Below are 19705 nucleotides of genomic sequence, written 5' to 3'. Positions count from 1 at the left end.
TTGTATTAAAGCTCTCACAGCATAATGATCCTTAAGTGTCTGTATTGAGTTAAGCATGTCATGAAGCATGAAGAATTGCAAGATTGATTTATCAGATATTCATTTAAGAAATAGGCAATTAAAATAATTAATGTGTAGTGAAACTCAGCTGTAATGCCGCATGTTTAATTTTTCCCAACCCATAACATTAAAAGAATAATACACTTCACAGTCTGGATGGCATAAAAGATTTTATATAGCAACTGTAATGATATCATTACATAAGAGTTTTGGTCATATCTTGTAGACTGAACTAAGGAGAAGGATTGAGCGCCTTTATTTTATATTTGACCTTATTTTAAATGTTGCTTTGGGTCATTAGATTGTCAAATAAAATGAATCTGCATTCTTGATTCTTATAATAAGGGATGAAATACATATATACACACATACATATGTTTATACATGTAGAATATAAACTAATACATGAGCATGTATAGACGGAATATTTCTTTGCCATATTTAAGCTAGATTGGCAAAAAGAGAAGCAAAGAATAATGAACTTACAAATATAAGAGAGAAAGACAAAATAATTTTCTTGCCTAAAATTTGATTTGAACTTTCCATTAAACAATATAACAAAACTAGCCAGTATTCGTATAAGCCTGTGCCTTTTACTTCAGGATCCACTTAATCCTTCAGCATCTGTAAGGGAGACCATTCACCTGAAGATGTATTCATACTAAACCAACTCATGCTGCTAACATAGAAACCAGAATTCCAATTAATTAATTTATAGCTGGCCAGAATACTGTTGATTTTTTTAAGGTAACTTTTTCCAATTTCAAGATACTTGACAAAGCAAATTTGACAATGAGAATCAGGGCAGAAAGAAGTATATGGTGAGTGCTTCATCCAGACCATAGTAAAGGGGTGGTAAATTATGCCTGCTTCAACTGCAGACAATAGTAGTTATGCTTCTCATGCTGCATTGAGATTATCCTCCAGTGATGCAAGCCACTGACCTTTGATACTTCCACCTAAGGGGCCCCAAACTCAGTCACATGTCTGAACATAATATCTTGGTTTGCTTCCACAGATGTTTTGCTTATTTGTTTGTTTGATTATTCTTTAACAGAACTAGAGTAATAGTTACATGTCAAATATTATGTTCGGTACTAAAAATAAGTAAGAAATAATCCCTATGCTGAAAAGCTCAGACTCATACAAGGGAAGACAATGGCAATCAGGTGTTGTAAGGGTGCGGGGATACAACACAAGCAGTATGTATCTGTGCAGTGGAGTCATATATGATGGAACAGCCAATTCTACAGAGAGGTGATAACTAAGGTAGATCTCATAAGTTGGTGCAAGACAAAAGGAAAAAACGTAATGAAGAGGAAAAAAAGCACCCCAGAGAGCTAGAGTGGAGCAAACATAAGCAAAAAGAGGTAAAACAAGATGACATAGGAGAGAGTAACTCCATATGGAATGCAAAACTTGGGATCAAGAGAAAGGCACAAGTAACCAATCAGGCTAGTGTGGTGGGTGGGGCTAGGTCACAGAATGACAAGTAGGTTAGCCTTCATCCTGTAGACACTTTTCTTTCATCCTTATTCTTCTTAACTCTACTCCCAATGTTCTAGACATGCATTACAGACCACCTTATTTCTCTCTTTATAATTCAGATGAAACCCAACAGTCTGTTCTTTCATTCCCACATGCGTTTGCACAGGCTGTTTTCACTTCCTTCAAAAACCTTCTAAATGGCACATCTTCTGGAAGTCCTTCCTCATTCCCCTGTTTCTCCCCAGGTTGTATTAGGAACTTTTTCCCTTGCCTCCATATTGTTCTTTGACCAGTGTTTAGCCCATAGTATTTTAATTGTCAGTTTGTCCATCTTCCCCATTACACTGTACAGGGTGTTAATTATTGTTCTTTTTTGGTTCTACCATAGTGTCCACCATATTATAGGTGCTCAAAAAGTTTACTGAGTAAAACTCAGAAAATGTTCTTTCTAAAAGTGATACCTGATGGTGACTCTAGAAACCTCATTTATGAATAACATGGCCATTATGTAGTTTTTTAAAAAGATTATATAAACCAGGGAAGAAACATCTAGCTTTGTTGGCAACTGTAAAGTCTATTTCTATTGCTTGGAAAATGCTTTTTGTTTGTTTGTTTTTTTGTTTTTTTTTCCCCAAAGGAAGACATTCCTCTTTTTTCTAGTAGAAGATAACTCCTGTAAATGAAATCATATTTTATTAACTGTGTTTTAAGTCGATCTTATTTTTTTAAAAATAGGACTCAAGTACATTTTCAAAGAATATTTCAAAATGTTTCTATTTCTTTTTGTCTCATTAAATTCCAATATTTTATTTTATATGCTCAGAATTCTAGAAAATAATATGGTTACACTAAAGTCCCAAAAGTTCACCTGACAATAACTAAAAACATATTACTGACTTAAAAAAATCACTTACACAGACACATTGCCTTAGATCATGTGGCATTAATAATTTAACTGCAAAAATAAACATATAGTGAAAATTACATCACAAATAGTGATAAGTACAGTTTAAATTCATGTTATTAAGATTGAGTTGTAGAATATAAACATGTAATCTAGTAAACATTTATTGAATGCATATTATGGACCAGCCACTTAGAATTCAATGGATAAAGGAAGTGTATCTAATATGATCAATCTTATGAAACTGATCTTTCCTTCAATTATGTTGTTGCAAGTCCATAAGGTGCAGTCTCAGATATAATCAGAATTCTACCTCCTTGCAACTCTATGAAAGCTAATAGGAAAAAAAAAAAAACAAGTAAAACCAAACTAAAATTACCCAGTGGTTCTCTTAAAATTGGATCAGAATTATCATTTTTTAGATAAATGACAGCACTATTTGCATGAAAATTGGCACTAAAAATTCCATCAGCTGACCTAAAATTCTTGTCTTGCCCTGTATTTATATAGGATTGACCTGAATATTGAGCTCCTGCCGACTTAAAATGAAACTTTGATCCTCAAAAGAGTTACACAGGGAAGTATAGAAAACACAAATCTGTACTTATTTAAGGACATTCCTATTGCTGTCATAATGCTTTTATACATACTTCACAACAGAATAGTTTTCTTATGTTATTTTGAGTGCTACTGGAAATACCACAAGAGAAAATTTTTGCAGTATTTCATCCTTTCTATTTTTGGTTTCAATTTCTTTTTCTCCTATTTATGAAATATCTACACTGCCAAAAGTCATCAGAATTGTACAACAAACCATAACAACTCAAATTATATAATGAACTAGAAAAATAAGATTCCTTGGTTATTGAAAGGCCCAATTTAAATGAGTCTCATACAGAAATCTCAGTCCTGAAAATTAGTCTTGAAAAGAACTACAACAGAGTTTTAATTAAAAAATATTTTGTGGTTTTATAAAAATGTAGGGTTCTTAGTATTTTCTTAGTATTTTCTGGTATTGGCAAACAGTTTGGGAGAAAATGAATTTTTATGTATTTGAGTATACATTTTTCCCCTTCATATTATTCTGGTAATGTAAAACTTACAAAATGAAAATTCTGGTCTTTATTTTTTTCTAAATTTAGAGATCTCATCTTTCTCCTTTTGAAAAATGAAAGTCACAAAGGGATTTTTTTTTCTTTAATTGTTGGGTTCTGAAAAAGTCACTCAATGGAATTAGCTACTCCATAGTTGGAAGTCAAGGGCTAAAAGCTGTGGAATATTGCAACTGTAAGTCATACAGCTTTGTGAGGAGGGAAGTGTAATTCTAAGAAGCATCTGATTAGATTATCTACAAGGAGGTCCTAGACTGGGACAGGGCACATTTTTCCCAAGAAAACTTTAGGACACCTTTGGATTCAGGTTAAGGGAAGCTGCTAGCTGTTCATGATATTTAGACACTTGCATTTGTAGGTATGCTCCTTTCTAAGCAGCACTTTGTTAAACAAGTTCTTAACAATACTCAATACTTTGAGCCATTAAGAATGTGTTTTACAATTTAATGTTCCTAAGATTATAATTTCATTGGGAAAAATTCTTATTCAATATAGAAAAAATTTCAAATATATTTTCAAGTAAAAGAAGAGTCATAAAATTATCTCCTAGATCCAAAAACATTAAATCAACAGAAAGAGGTGTTGTATATTTTGAATGCTATTCTGTGTCTCCTATGTCCTCAAACTTGGAAGATACGTAAGATAAGAATATGCGTGCTTACAAAATTTACCTGGTCATATTAAGCAGCCACTAAATAATAATTCATAGCCAATGTGAATTACACCACTCACTGTGTATCTGTTGAGGGCTTTTTTTTTTCACATTTAATACTAATCAATTCATACAATTTCTGGTCTTTGTTTAAAAAGCCCTCATTAAAAATGATTGTTTTCTAGTTGGTTATTGCCAGTAAAGAGAAACTATATAAATGATGGTGGAGAATTTCCTTATCTTGTAATTTTTTGAGTAGCCTTTGGATTAAAATAGTCTCTGTGTCTTGTTAGGCACAATTAAGGCCACTTCCGTATCATATGTGCATAGGAAAATGGGAAAACAGGTGTAACTAAAAAAGAATTTCACTTTATAGAATATAATACAATATAGATCTTAGTAGAACTTAGTATATAAACTTACTATCACTAAAATAAATAGGATTTTAAGTGCATTATGAATGTGCATGCCTAAAGACATCATAAAATAATTATTGCTAAAATTTTACTAATAAAATAATCACATTATTTATAGAAGGTTTACAGAAACTTTATAGAAGTTTCTTTTTTTTTTAAGTTGGTGGCATTGCATATTTACCTGACAAGTGTTTTTTTAATTTTTATTTTTTAACGTTTATTTATTTTTGAGAGACAGAGAGAGACAGAGCACAAGTGGGGGGAGGGCCAAGAGAGAATGAGACACAGAATCCGAAGTAGGCTTCAGGCTCCAAGCTGTTAGCACAGAGCCCAATGCAGGGCTCAAACTCACAAAACGTGAGATCATGACCTGAGCCGAAGTCTGACGCTCAACTCACTGAACCACTCAGGCGCCCCCTGACAAGTGTTTTTTAATAAAATTTTTAACTAGAGACATGGAAGGATGGAAGAGGGGAAGAGAGCAGGAGATGAAGGAAAGGAAACAGAAAAAGTGAGAGAGAAAGAGATTTTCAAAGAAAGTTATCCTCTCAAAAATATTCAATTCAGAAGAATACAGGTTCAATTTAATGATGAAAATGATGCTATTCATAATTTAAAAATACCCTTTTATAGTTGTTTTAAGATTTTAGCACAAAAAAGAGATTGTGGCACATTTTTTACTGACTTTTTTAAGCTAGCTAAAAGTCTGCTTGCTGGGAGACTTGGCAGATCTGTTGAAGTCAGACTGGGTTATAAAGTTTTGGGTAAAAATCAAACATTTTTAAAAATATCAAAAGCAAAAAGATTAATTAGAAATTAGGGTCTGTTTTCCTTTGTGGTTTATTAACATGATCAAAAGATATTAAGTAAGAGTTCTAAAACTCTTATGATTGCTAATAAATAGTAATTATAATTTTTAAGGTGACTACATTTGAATCAATACTTATGTGTTAGTGTTAGTATGAAAATATCACTCCAAAAACTCAACCTTGTAATTTGCTTTATATAGGTGGTGCCAGGTACTGTTAAGGGTATGTGTTTTCTTATATTACTAGTGAAACAACCCTGATAAAGTAAGTCAATCTGAAGAAAACTCAGGAAATACTTCAGGTTACATTCACACTCCTTGCACTTACTTGCTGCCCTTAATAGCTATACAAAATTGTCCTTTTCCATCCGTATATCCCTTATCATATACATCACTGTATATACATGTGATGTATATATATCATGAGGGCAGAGATCTGTCTAAACTATGTGCCAGTATCCTCAGGTCCTAGGACTCTGACACATCATAGGCCATTAACAGACTTGTCAAATTAAAATGTCTTGTTCCTCCAATGGCAAGGTACAATATGTCTCATTAAGGTTCAAATTCCACAGTATTTCTAGGGAAGTATTGTAGAGATGCTTAAACTGTTTTTCAATTGATCCAAAGGATAAAAGGAAAAAATTTCCTTCCCTCAAAAACATAGTACCCTAAGAAAGGAAGACAATGAGTAGGTAATTACAGTTTATAGTGAATGGAAAACATATTATTTCTTTAAACTGAATGAACTTAAAATATAGCTTAAATTCCTGAACAAGAAAAAGTCATACATGATCTGGTCTTTCTCATTATCAACTTCATTTCTTAGCATTCTCCCTTATGTTTTCCGCATTCTGGCTACTTCAGCCTATTTTCTAAACCTTGAATTTCCAGATTCACATATTAGGGTCTTTGCAATTGCTTGTTCCTCCTGTTTGGAATAACTTTCCCCTAGACCTTTGCAGGTACTTTCATCGCATGTGTCAGACAGGGTTTCCTTTACATCTCTATCTCAAGAAGATTTCCTTGCTTATCCCTAGGAACTTGATCTTTTACCATGTTTTATTTTCTTCATAGCACTTACCAAAATATGAAATTATCTATTTGTTTAATTGTTCATAGTTGGTCTTTTCCTCTTAGACTGTAAGATTTTAAGAGGACACACTTTTGTTTACAGCCATCGGAGCTGTAGTTCTACTGCCTGGCATTGAACTTGACACACAATAGGCATGAATTAATACTCGTTGAATCAGTGAATGATAGATGTAAGCATATATAAAATACCAAAAAAGAACAGTCCTTTGAAGAATGAGAAAAAGAGCAGAACTAAGAGATAGGAAATACTTCCATGCAATATTGTTTGGGCTTCTGATTAAACCAGACCTGTAGTCGGGGTGCCTGGGTGGCGCAGTCGGTTAAGCGTCCGACTTCAGCCAGGTCACGATCTCGCGGTCCGTGAGTTCGAGCCCCACATCAGGCTCTGGGCTGATGGCTCGGAGCCTGGAGCCTGTTTCCGATTCTGTGTCTCCCTCTCTCTCTGCCCCTCCCCCGTTCATGCTCTCTCTCTCTGTCCCAAAAATAAAATAAAAAAAACGTTGAAAAAAAAAATTAAAAAAAAAAACAAACCAGACCTGTAGTCAGAATTTTTTTTTTTTTTTTTTCTATGTGAGTGAATACATTTCCTTTTTGCTTGGTCCAGTTTGGGTTGGGTTTGCTATTACTTGCAACTGAAGGAGTACTAACAAATACAGTTGTCATTCAGTGGAACCACACGCTGAAATCCTGGAAATCTGATTACAATTCTATTTAAATAAGAATATTGCGACGTTAAGAGTTACTCTGAATAAAATAATGCTACCTCATGGAGTGGCGGCAAAGGGACCCCTTAAGTAGGTTATTATGTGTTGGACTGAAACCTTTCTGGGTTTCTTCCTTACTTAAGCTTCTATGCTTCTATAAATAAAATGCCTGATACCTTTGTGAAATAAATGACACTTGAATACGTTGGGCTTTGAACTTGTCTTCAGCTTAGAGTGGTAAATCTCTTTAATTTTTTGACTCTTACATCTACATTTAATTACTGTGTTTTCTTATCCCTCTCCATTTTTATAATGTTTAAAAATATCATAGAATGCTTTGTTCTCTCTAGACAAAAATCTATTGAAAAAATATAACTAATGAATATTTACTTATACTATTTTCCATCAATCTAAAGAGGACATTGATATTTGTTGTCCTTTTAAAAACATACCTATACTTTGGTACATCTCTGCGAGAAAGACCATTAAAATTCTTCCTATTTATGAATAAGAAAGATGTATAAACAGAATATATTTGATTAAATAGAGAGGGAATCAAATCTGAGGTCTAGAGAGGTCCTGCATGGGTTCTCTTCTCAATTCTCTATCCAAATAGCTCCAGTACACGTATGGTCTAGAGGGTTGGAAAGAGGTCAATAATCAGCTCAAATGAAGCACTGGTCATTCACTTAGGTTAGAAAATAAAGGATTTGAACTGATTTGGAGTACATTTTAGGAAGTCAAAATTGTAAATGCTTTCTTAAAAAGGAAGAGAACCATAGAAGTGGGCTTTCACTTACTTAGTCTCTAACATAGTAATGATTTCCCCTTTTTAGCCATGATGTTCGTGGAGGTTGTTCTAGATCCTCCTGTACAAAGACGTCCTTCCACATTGTTGTTTTTCCTCCCTACACTATTTAGGTTTTAACTGCCTGATTTTAAAATTAAAATGCTTTAATCACAGCTTTTTGGATGGTGTGTCTTCTTTGGGTTGGATCTATTTTAGAGGGCAACTTCCATTTAGAAAATGTGATTCTGTGGATCTTCCTGTGTCTGCACATGTTCAACATCCTCTTGCTTTCCCCATGGTTTGCATTATTAAAAAGCTTTGACATGGCTCATCAGAGCTGGCTGCTGTGTTCCAGACAGGTTCCTGTCAAAACATACTCAGTATACTGGGGAACAGAGGCCAGGCCAGTTGAATTCAAAGAACATTACCTAAATCCCTCTGTATATTTTGCCTCTTTAAAAATGCCATGATTATGACTTGTCTGTCTCTTTGTTTTATAATTTGTACTGTTTTTTATGTTACAATTGTGACCAACCCCTCTTTTCCTGAATCATAAGACTATATCGCCAAATGACCGACTTGGATATTTAATACCACTGTGCTCAGAAAAGGCTCTGTTTAAGTACCTAGCTGTTTGAGATTCCTGTCAACTGAATACAGATGAAAAGGAAAGGGGGAGGCTCATCACAGGGGTTCTGTTGATAACACTTCATTTAACATATTTCAGTTTAGCAACACGGACTGCAAAAAAGAAAACTACTTTATTTAAAATGACAGGGCGACTCTCTTATATTCACTGTACATATGTCCCACCCAGGAAGTGATGATAATGATAATGGGTACATTTACAGTTTAGCTCTATGGGGTGATTCTTCTCAAATGAATTCACCTCTTGAGTATGACACATCCATATCACATCTTAAAGGCTCACAAAATTGTTATTTCACAGATATTGAAATACCAGAGAGAGAGAGGTGTTCAACAGCTATTCAACAAAACACAAAGCAGGTGTACAGAGCAAGGTATTAGGGAAATTCTAGCATTTAATTGATATGCCAAACAGTGTTTAAAGCACAAGAATAGAAAATGGGCAATTTAAATGTGGTTATAATTAGCTGAGGCTAACACCCCCTTCTGTTCTGAAGTTTTGGGGAAAATGAGATATGTAAAAAGTACCACGTTCAACAGTTTCACAATGGATCTGTGATTTTATCTGTTCTTACATTTATAGATGAATGGCAGTTCCTCTCTTATTAATACTAGTGAAGCACTCTGGATTATTCAGAGATACCACATTCAGAGACGAATTCCAGCCCAGGGTAGTCAATAAAGATTATTTGTGATCTTGACCTGAAAAGGTCTAAGAATACATCAAATACTAGCATTCTAGGAACTTTTACATATTGGAATTTACATCTCTAGCAACTACTACTGCGCAAAAGTTTTTGTGGCCAGATAAAATGTAAAAAATATGAAATGAAGTCAACAGTTATATTGAACAGTATTTTTCAAAACTTTCATCATGGAAGTACTCCTGTGAAGGCCTTGGTCCATTTAAAACTTACAAAATCTCTTTGATTTCATTTGCTTTCTCTTTAAAGAATGTGTTTCCCATAATATTAAAAATAATGTTTTTACAGTTAGTGTTAGTGGTGTTTCAACTTGATTGTGGTTACACTGTGTGCGGACTTTGGTATTCAGCCTTTTCCCCCAGATAGCATTACAGAACACGATCTCAAAGTTAGCAAAAAGCTTTATTTCCCACATCTCCTGTTCGAACTAATTTTCAATTAAGATGAATCATGATTATCCTCGGATTTCTCATGTTCCCAACATAATACTAATCTTGTATGTGTACCATGGTTTGTGACTCATGGTATTTAGCTACAAAATTCTACCCTGTAGATGAGTGTGTACTGATGTAATGCTTATTTGATAGCATGGAACTATGTGATTGGTGCCATTACAGCAAAAAAAAAAAAAAAAAAAAAAATAGATGCCCTAATAAGAGTCATTGGCAATTCGGGCATCACTAACACAAACACCTGGCCACCAAATCAGAAAAGATCTTCATTACTGCACTTGAGAAAGAAGATCAGATAACAATATACTTTCGCTTCTTGCTTCTGAATTTGAAGCAATATTTATAAGGATATTGCAGCTGAAAGAATCTGATTGTGCCTGATTAGCTGGCTAGGACTGTTTCTGTCTTGTTGGAAAATATTTCTTTCCCTTGTCATAACTCCCAGGTGCTACTGCTGAGCAAATGGGAACATCGCTGCTAGAAGTATTTGAAAAGAACAAAAAAGAATTGATTCAGACAATTTACGTGCTCCTGTCATCAATAGAGACACAACTGTGACCAAGGAGTATGACTAGGGTCATAGCAAAGGTAAAAGAAAAGCACCCAGGAGTTCTGTCTTGTCACCAGCTTTTCAAACTAACTATTCTTGGTTGTTGCAGGCAATATACAAGTTTTCATCAAATGCCAAGAGACATTTCATAGTATTTGCAAGTTGCTCTTGTAATTTTCCCAAGAGGTGGCTACTTTTACAATGGCAAATCACTTAACATGTAAAATTCAGATAGCACATCTATGACATACGAGAATTTCTTGGTAGCATGGAATTGTAAGTCTATTACCAACAATTGTGTGAGTGGTGTGTGAAATTGAGTAAAAATGTTCTTCCTCCTAATATAACTATTTTAAGGCTGACATTGAGTCTATTATTTTTAAGGGAAATCATTTTTTTCTTACAAAACAAATGTTATCAAGAGATCAGTTACTATCACACAGGAAAGGCTATCTAGGTTTTTAAAAGACTGAAACAAATAATTCAGAAAGTCATTTAAGTAAGGAAATATGTTGGTGTAAAAATGAAAGTCACTAATACATTAATGCATCCTGTGACAAAATGCTAAACTATACACAAATCAATTTAAACATTTGTTAAGGAATTTAAACAGCCAGAGCAGCAATTCTGTCTATGAGATTTAAGGACCAATATGGCTAAACAATAACTTAACTAAATAATTTTCCTTAATATGAAAAGCTGAAGTATTTGTAAAATTCCCTTGAAATGGGATCTCTTGTACACAAAAGTTCATGATTTCATACTTTCATTCAGTTATTTACCAATATTTAGCAATAAGCTAGCTGTGAAGACACAGCAAGGACACAAGAATATCTCTGAAGAGCTAAATATATTTCTTTTTGTTGGTTAATGAAAAGAATGGTCCTGGAGTAGAATCCAGAGCGGTGGGGACCAATTTTTAAAGAGACAAGTGTACATGTATTAAAAAGGATTTTATGTAACACATGAGAAATTAAAAAAAAAAAAAACTGCTGATGACCTTAATTTTCTAACCATTGGCAAAATAGTTTTCTTGGCTTTTGCCTAATAATATCAAGGCATTAAAAAAAAAAGAAAGAGAAATTAACCAATGACAATATGTCAGGCATTAATGAAAACAGTTCATAAGCAGTAAGTTCAAGGACATATAACTCAACAAGCAACACTACCCATATTCTCCAATGCAGATTTTGAAGAGACCAGATTTCTTTTTGTGCTTTCATATTTACAGAACGCGATTCCTGTTTGCAGTTTTTTTAGAGGTTCATTGTGAACCCTCTAAAGGTTTCTTTATCATTTAATATTATAAATAATTATGTTCCTAGGCAGCAGCTCAAAGCTCAGTACAGCACTCGTACAACACCACAGGCAGGTCAGGTGACCTTTCTCCAATTCTCCTCTCTCTGGTGCTGAGGACAGACAAAGTGATATGTCTGTCATACGCCATTACCATTAGAACAGAATCTTGTTCTTTTATTACAACTGAACTCCGCCAGATTTCTCAGCAGGAATGCTAAGTGAAATCAATGTCTTGGATTTCCAGGCTGAGCTTGGAGGTCACAGCCACTCTATCATTTCTCAGCATTATCCTTTCTCGTGCGCACACACACTCCCCAAGCCTCCAACTGGCACACAGCAGATTGAAAACAGCATGCATCAGAGGACTCATGCTGTACAATTTTACAGTCTTTTGGAGCCCCCTCCTTTTGATTCCCCCCTTCCATTTTTTGCAAATTGCAAATAAGTTTTGTTTGTGTCCTTCTCTAGAGTTGTGAGTCAAAGGCAAAGGCACACCTAGGAAGAAGGGCAGGCAATAAAACCCAGAGAACATGGTTGATTTTTGACAGCTGCCAATAAGATCATTTTCCTTACATCATCACTTGGATGTGGCTGACAATTCCATTGTTCCAAACAATAAATATATCTTCAACATAAACCATCATTTTGGTTTATGTCAGATAGGTATACAGATACATAAAGCCCATTCATAAAATATTTCCATTGTATAGTAAAATAGACCAATAAAACACACAGAAAATGCCCAAAGGACACTAAGAACTGATTGTTTAAAAATATAAACAGAACAATAAATGATGGCTATTCTAATAAATAAAATAGCTTTGTGAAGTGAAAATGTTTATAATGCCATGTATAAATGTCAGTTTCATGCTGCAAGAAACTAAATTCATGTATTGAAATGGGTCCTCTTTATTTACTATTGGTTGTATCTTTTTGGCCATGTTCTTCATTAAAATGACAACAGTAATATTTATTGGTCGGACTATTTTTAATGCACTAAACTTTACTGCTGAGCTAAAACACAAGCACATTTAAGACATCTTTTCTGACAATAAGAGTGGTTGTAGACAGCGTGCTAGAGGACATATTTTTATTAAATCATGTTATTACCTAAAAAGAGGCACTTTACTGGTTGGTTAAACTTTTAATGTCTTTTACACAATTGCAAATGGGAAGAAACACAATATCTACTACTTTCTTAAACTTGATAAAAAATTCAAGCAGGCTAGTTTTTAAAAAGTTACACTGAGTTTTAAAGATAAGCCACAAAACATATTTTAAAATTATGTATAATCATAGGTATAGAAACACAATCCACTTTTTCACTTGTACTAAAAAATGGAGGTTTATGAGACTATAGAAAGTGGCAGAGGATTATCACTGAGATGGATAATAAGTCTGCTTTGCAACTGGTATATAGGGTTGTATAGGATTCTATGAGTGTCTAGAACCACAGAACTCATAAAGTAGTGTTCTAGTCTTGGCAAAACAAACGTTCAATCACTTTTGCATTTGCCATGGTTACCTAAAAAAAGTATCACTGTGACAACTGCTCAGTAAACATTTGAACGGATGGATGAATGAATGAATGAATGAACAGATGCATAAATGGATGAGGCTGATTGACATCAAAAGCTTCCTGATTATTTGAGTAAGTAAATTGGGGAGAAGATAATAATGACAAAAAGTTATTCTAGAGGTAATAAAGAGAGCCCACTAGTTATTTACAAGTGAACTATCTAGTCTAAAATCATAATATGAAATGTCATAATGTAAGCATCATTATGAAACATGGTATGAAATCACATTAATAAATCAAGGGAAAAAAACAGAGAATAATATCTCATGGAATTATTTGTGTGTGACGGTGACTATGCTGCTACAGCTATTTATTTTACTCAAAATTAGCCCATACATGCAATATATTAAAATTGCTGGTCCATGAAGACCTCAAAATATCACTGCTTTAAAATTAAATTTTAGTTAATGAACGTTATAATTATAATCAAATTTTAAAAAATATGCTCCTCTCTGATTATAAAGAAAAGCAGTCCAGATCTTGGGTGCACATTAGGCACAGAACATGCCAAGTTCATTACACGGCTGAAATAGTTCTTAAAGGGTGCACTTGTACATTTCCCAATATCACAGCAGTGTGTACAATAATTTGAACTATATGTTTGCACATATTATGGGTGAATCATGGTCTAGGTTCCTTGTCCAGGTTTAGTTGTGCTTTCAAGTGTATTTACCTCTTAATAATACGGAAAAGGTCCTTAAGAGTTTGGGGAAGATGGAGGCTGGAGTAGACTTTCCCAACTGATCCCTTCTCCTTCTCAATTCACCTTCTGAATTAATACACTAACTGTGAAAGGTATCTGTCAGGATACTAGAATAGGATTAAAAATAAATTCTTAGAGTTTCTTTCTCTTTCAATACTTTTTAATTTTCTTCTCTGTTTATTCTTTTGCTCTTTAGTTATTTCCAATATGGCATTTGGGAAATGGAGAACACAAACAATATTCTAGCTAATTCAGCAAAAGTTGTTATTTTGGGGGTAAATTAACTGGGTCAGTTTTCTACTTAACATTTTCTAATAGAAAATATGTGTTGTTACTTCCCTAAGTAATCTCAGGAAAAAATACTTTATGGTCACTCTTCTGTCTTCCTTCACAGAAAGTATAATGTATTCACATATCCTCATCTAAGACCTTAAGATCTTACAAACATAAAACATTTCAGCTTCAAAGTTTTCTGCTTCTCTCTCCTAAGACAAAGAACAACTTATTTGAATCCTCTTCCTGTCAATCCTTTTTCCATGTTCTCTCAAGAAATGTTTCCTTAGTTCCCAAAAGAAAACTATTTCTAAATAGTCCTACTTCTAACACTATTATTATCTTTATATCTTTCATGAAAATCTTATTGGATGGATGATATATCTAGAATTATATCCATACTGCACCACATTATAGCAGTTATTGATATTTAAATAAAACATTTTCTGTATGCCCTATCTGTACTCCTATTTTAAGGTCTATTTCGGTTGCCCTTTTTTGGGGGGGAAACCCCTCCCAGGATATCTCACTGAAAGCAGGGTGTTTGTCCTAATAACTTCCAATGCATTTTATCTGGTACTCTTTATAAGGCTTTGATTCATTTATAAGGCTTCGTTTCATAGAGTATGGGTATCTATTTAATACGACTGTAAGCCACTGGAGTACAGCATATCTAATAAATCTGTGCATCACTCACATTTCCAACTCTGGCTACCAATGCATGTTTGTTGAATAAATGCATGGCTCAATGTATGTATGTTATTGATCCTTATTGATCCTACCAGACTCTTAGCTCCTTGAAGACCCAGTGGTTAACCCGACTGCTGGCACATAATATTCAATAAATGCCATTGAATGAAAAGTAAAGCTGTCAATTGCAAGACAGGTAGCTTCTGCAAAGGGGTACCTTGCTTTTGGGTGGTGGGCTGTTTGTGCTCTTGTCTGTGTGAATGCTGGTAGGAGATACAGCAGCACCGAGGTTGCTTTGGGGAATGCCTGGGAGCTTTCCTCCTGGAGATACCTGCATTGCAGCTAGCTGGGCAGCATATAACTGCTACAGAAGAAACAGGGGAGAGAAAGAAAAAGAGAGAGAGAGAGAGAGAAAAAAGTGACTATCAGTGATAAAATAAATGCACCTCTCAGAAAGTACCTGTATTCAGATGTGGTAGTTTTCCTGTGAGGATTCTTGTTTACCGCCCTGGAACATTTAAAGAAAGAAATTGTCATCTCAACGTTCATGACTTACTTCGCTGGGGAGAAATGACAGATACTACATAGAAAGGATTTCAGCTTTAGGATGTCCAGGGACTCCAAACAAATAACAGTCATTCATATTTACTTTTTCTCAATGGTAGGGAAGACAAGTATATCATAACATTTGGTCAAGACCTCTTTTTGCTCTATTTTAAAATGTACACAGTGTGTTACAAAAGAATGCAGCTTCATATACAAAGTAATTTTCTTACGATTCATATTGGTTCTGTTTTGTTTTGTTTTGTTTTACTTGTTGAAATGGGGACCTGTAACAATTCTTTTTCTAATCATTAGTTGTATAGAAATACAAAAAAAGCCATTGAGAGGGAATGGAAGGAGAGTATTTCAAGAACACTATCTGGTCAGTCTACCTACATTGATAAAATTAACTGGATGCTTGCCAGAAATCCACTTTATGTCATGATATATAAACACAGACAAACCTGAAATTATCTTGAGGATTAGGGTTTTAAGGAATACTGTCTGAAACATGCCCTCTTCCACTAAGTCACTGCATAGTCATTCTGATTAAATAACCAGTAAAATATTCTTCAACAAATCAAATTAATAATAAGAAAATTTCACTTTGATAATAATTGCCATATGATATAGTATCTTAAAACAAGGAGACTGTTTTAGATTCAAATAGTCACATCAAATGTCTGGATTAATTCTCTTTTCACCTCCAGTTAGCAGTGTGTGAAAATTTTAAGATCTGGATAGAAAAGATGTGCGTGTGTGTACAGCGTGTGTGTGTGTGTGTGTGTGTGTGTGTGTGTGTGTGTGCAAGTTAGAACTTCTGTAATAGGGGCGCCTGGGTGGCGCAGTCGGTTAAGCGTCCGACTTCAGCCAGGTCACGATCTCGCGGTCCGTGAGTTCGAGCCCCACGTCAGGCTCTGGGCTGATGGCTCAGAGCCTGGAGCCTGTTTCCGATTCTGTGTCTCCCTCTCTCTCTGCCCCTCCCCCGTTCATGCTCTGTCTCTCTCTGTCCCAAAAATAAATAAACGTTGAAAAAAAAATTAAAAAAAAAAAAAAAAGAACTTCTGTAATAAAAAGACTGGTACTAAAGAAAGAAGCTCTCAAGGGAAAGTACTGTGACATAGTTTATCTTGATTTTTCTCCACAAGAGAAAATTCAAGGGATAAAACTGCTCAGCATAAGCCAGAGACCTTGATAAGCTGGGGAGGGGGGGTCCTCTCTAGAAACAAAACTTTGAAACCTGAGGACAGGCATATATTTACATGAAAACACACATACATTGTTCACAGTTTCCAGATACTATGGTCTAAATGAAACAGAGCATTAAAACTATTGATAAAATTATGTTTTTATTATGCCAACTAATGCAAGATACATTCCAGATACAGAAACACCAGAGGAATAAATTTATACTATCAATAATGATTGTCCCTTCTTCCCAAGTGTGCGTGTGTGTGTGTGTGTGTGTGTGTGTGTGCGTGTTTGTGTACACGCACATTGGAATAATTATATTATTCTTTATTTCAGTCAGTGAGAAAGAAAAGACTTAATTAGTAAGTCTTAGACTGCATAAAGAGTAAAAGGATATGACGTCAAATACAATGACTGGGAGTTTATCATTTTTTTTAAATATCAGAATTTATCCACTTTCCACACTTGTGTTAAAAACCTTTGCATTATATCCTATAATTCAAAAAAGTAGTTTTTTCTCTCCTCACCCTAAACTGTTCATGAAGTTATTAAGAAAACAACCAATATCCCAAGATACCACTATGCAAATTTAAATTTTGTCCAGTAAAATACATGTATCAAATTACATATACTGAATTAAAAAATATTTAAAAAATTATCTGGATTGCTATATATTATAAATTTAATACTGTGTTATATATTATATCCTTGTCTTTAAAAATTATTCCAGTGGGTATTATGCTGAGAGGCTAACAATACATGTTACTGGTTTGTACACACTAAATATAAGATTGTTTCATAACTACTAGAGATTGACATGGGACATTTTAACATCTGTCCATAAACAAATGTGAACAAAATAATTATTCAAGATTTTAATTTCATTATTAAAGAATTATTTCATAATTTGAAAAAATATTGACTATTTGAGTTATTTAGATAATTAAATAGATGAACCAGTCACTATAAAAGGTGACTCAATGTTCAAATATTAATCTCTATAGACAAACTCACAACTTGCAAAGTATAAGAGCTACCATTGAAAACACAAGTATAAATATACTCTGAAACACTTTATTGAATGTAAAGGTTGGAGGTGACATACATTTGGAATAAAGAATATCATAGACATTCTTTCATCATTCAAATAAATGTATTTATTTTATCTTTTTAAATATGAAATTAAGGTTTATCTTAATTAAACTGCCCTAGGAAATGCTTTTGAGTGGAAAAAGTAAAAACCCTAAATTTTTAAAATAGGTGGACCCATTTAAATATTTTTATAAAAACGGTATGGTATCATCTACCTTACTGGTACTTGCATATAATAAAGAGATTTAAAGTAATTTATAATGAAAATAAAATGTCAGGAGTTACTAGTCAATCAGAGTATGGTTAACATTAGGTAGCTGTTCATTTCTTTCAATCTCCCATATCCCCTTCCTCCTATTTGGCTTTCTCCTACTTCACCAAGGTTTGGAAGTAGGAATTATCTATTTCCAATACTTTTTATTTTGTGTGAAATATACGTGCTTCTTACATCTTATAGAAGCATGAAAAAGGCCTCAAGTCTTAGGGGATCTAACACACTTCAAGTCTGCACAGATAAAATAAACCAGGAATTTTAATACTTCTGGGTCCTAATTTGGACCTAATTCACAAGTTAAAAGGAAATTTCAGTAGTTTTAAAGAAGCTGACAGTGTTCCTCATAGTTGGCTACTATGTGAGGGTGGGCAACTGGCAAAAAAGAAAAAAAAAGTGCTGCTGTGACTTATTTTAATTCTATCTTTTAAAAAATTTAAGTTCACATGTCCATGCATTAAAATGTATGTGCTGGCTAATTTTGAAACAAGGGAATTAAGACACAATATTATTTTATTTCACTTCTTACATGTTCTTGAAGCAAAACCAAGAATAATACAGAACCACTGGTTGATCTTGTTGACAGGGAAGGGTTACAGAATCTAGTGGTAACCAGAAGGCCATCTGAAGTAGTGAGCATCCTGTGAACTACAGAGCCCACTCCCTTATTGTAGATGCCTCAATACTTGTGTATCTAGATGTTTTTTTTAAGTTTATTTATTTTGATGGAGAAAGAGAGCATGAACAGGGGAAGGGCAGAGAGGGAGAAGGAAGGGGGAGAGAGAGAGAGAGAGAGAGAGAGAGAGAGAGAATTCCAAGCAGGCTCCACAATGTCGGTGCAGAGCCCGAAGTAGGGCTTGAACTTACAAACTGTGAGATCATGACCTGAACTGAAACCAAGAGTCGGACGCTTAACCAACTGAGCCATTCAGGCACCGCTATCTGTATATTAACTATATAAATTTTTTAAACAAAAACTTGGCTAACATTTTTCTTTAAAAGACTGCAGATAAAACCAGAGTTATATACAAGATGTATTATGATAAATATACTTTTACGAAAAGCAGTTAAGTTGTTCTAAACATCAGAAAGAAATTGAGAGATCCTAAACATAAAAAGCTAAAGCTTAAAGAGAACACTCATTTCGTGAAGTTGACCAGACTAACAGAATAACTGTTTTGCCTTGCAGAATAACTTTACTGTTATCTTGAAACTCTTGTTTTAAGCTCTAAAATTCTCCAACTCCACAGATCATTAGGTTTTCCACTCTTTATATTACTTAAAATATTGTGTTCCTATTTCCTTTCTCTTCCTTCATCCCTATACCTAATTCAATGATTTTTTAAGAAGAAATTCATGTAAAATAAAAATCATATAAAATAAAAAATCACATAATCAGTGGAATCTATCCATTGATTACTTAGTGTCTTTTTGGTGCTCATGTGTCCATAAGTGTATACACACACATACACACACACACACACACACACACACACACACACTCACACACAAGTAACTCGCTTTTATTTCAACTTGCTCCATAAACACACATTCTTTGTTTCTTTAGCTCTTTCAAGGACGCATGGTTTTCTACTTCTAGTGTACTTCTACTGGAACAGTTAAAAGTAGGATAAACCTCACTAATAGCAGTTCTGAACTAGTGACCTTGGGCAACTAAACC

General features: G+C 34.2%; 1 protein-coding gene across 33 annotated transcripts in view; it reads right to left on the bottom strand.

The window, feature by feature from the left end:
• The window catches only part of SOX5 (SRY-box transcription factor 5), a 1024889-nt gene that overhangs the window by 59020 nt on the left and 946164 nt on the right, over positions 1 to 19705 (bottom strand). For 31 of the 33 annotated variants that reach the window (XM_086713854.1, XM_086713857.1, XM_086713848.1 and 28 more), the window contains one exon: positions 15145 to 15291. The exons of the other annotated variants lie outside the window; for them this stretch is intronic. In XM_086713854.1, the coding sequence (XP_086569980.1) occupies positions 15145 to 15291 (147 nt within the window). The remainder of the gene's footprint in view (positions 1 to 15144; positions 15292 to 19705) is intronic. 33 annotated transcript variants of the gene reach the window in all.

Source organism: Puma concolor, chromosome B4, assembly GCF_028749965.1.
Source record: "Puma concolor isolate L17-30 chromosome B4, mPumCon1.1.hap2, whole genome shotgun sequence".
NCBI classification, from domain to species: domain Eukaryota; kingdom Metazoa; phylum Chordata; class Mammalia; order Carnivora; family Felidae; genus Puma; species Puma concolor.
The sequence above is the reverse complement of the archived record's forward strand: the minus strand, read 5'-3'. Positions and strand labels throughout refer to the sequence as shown.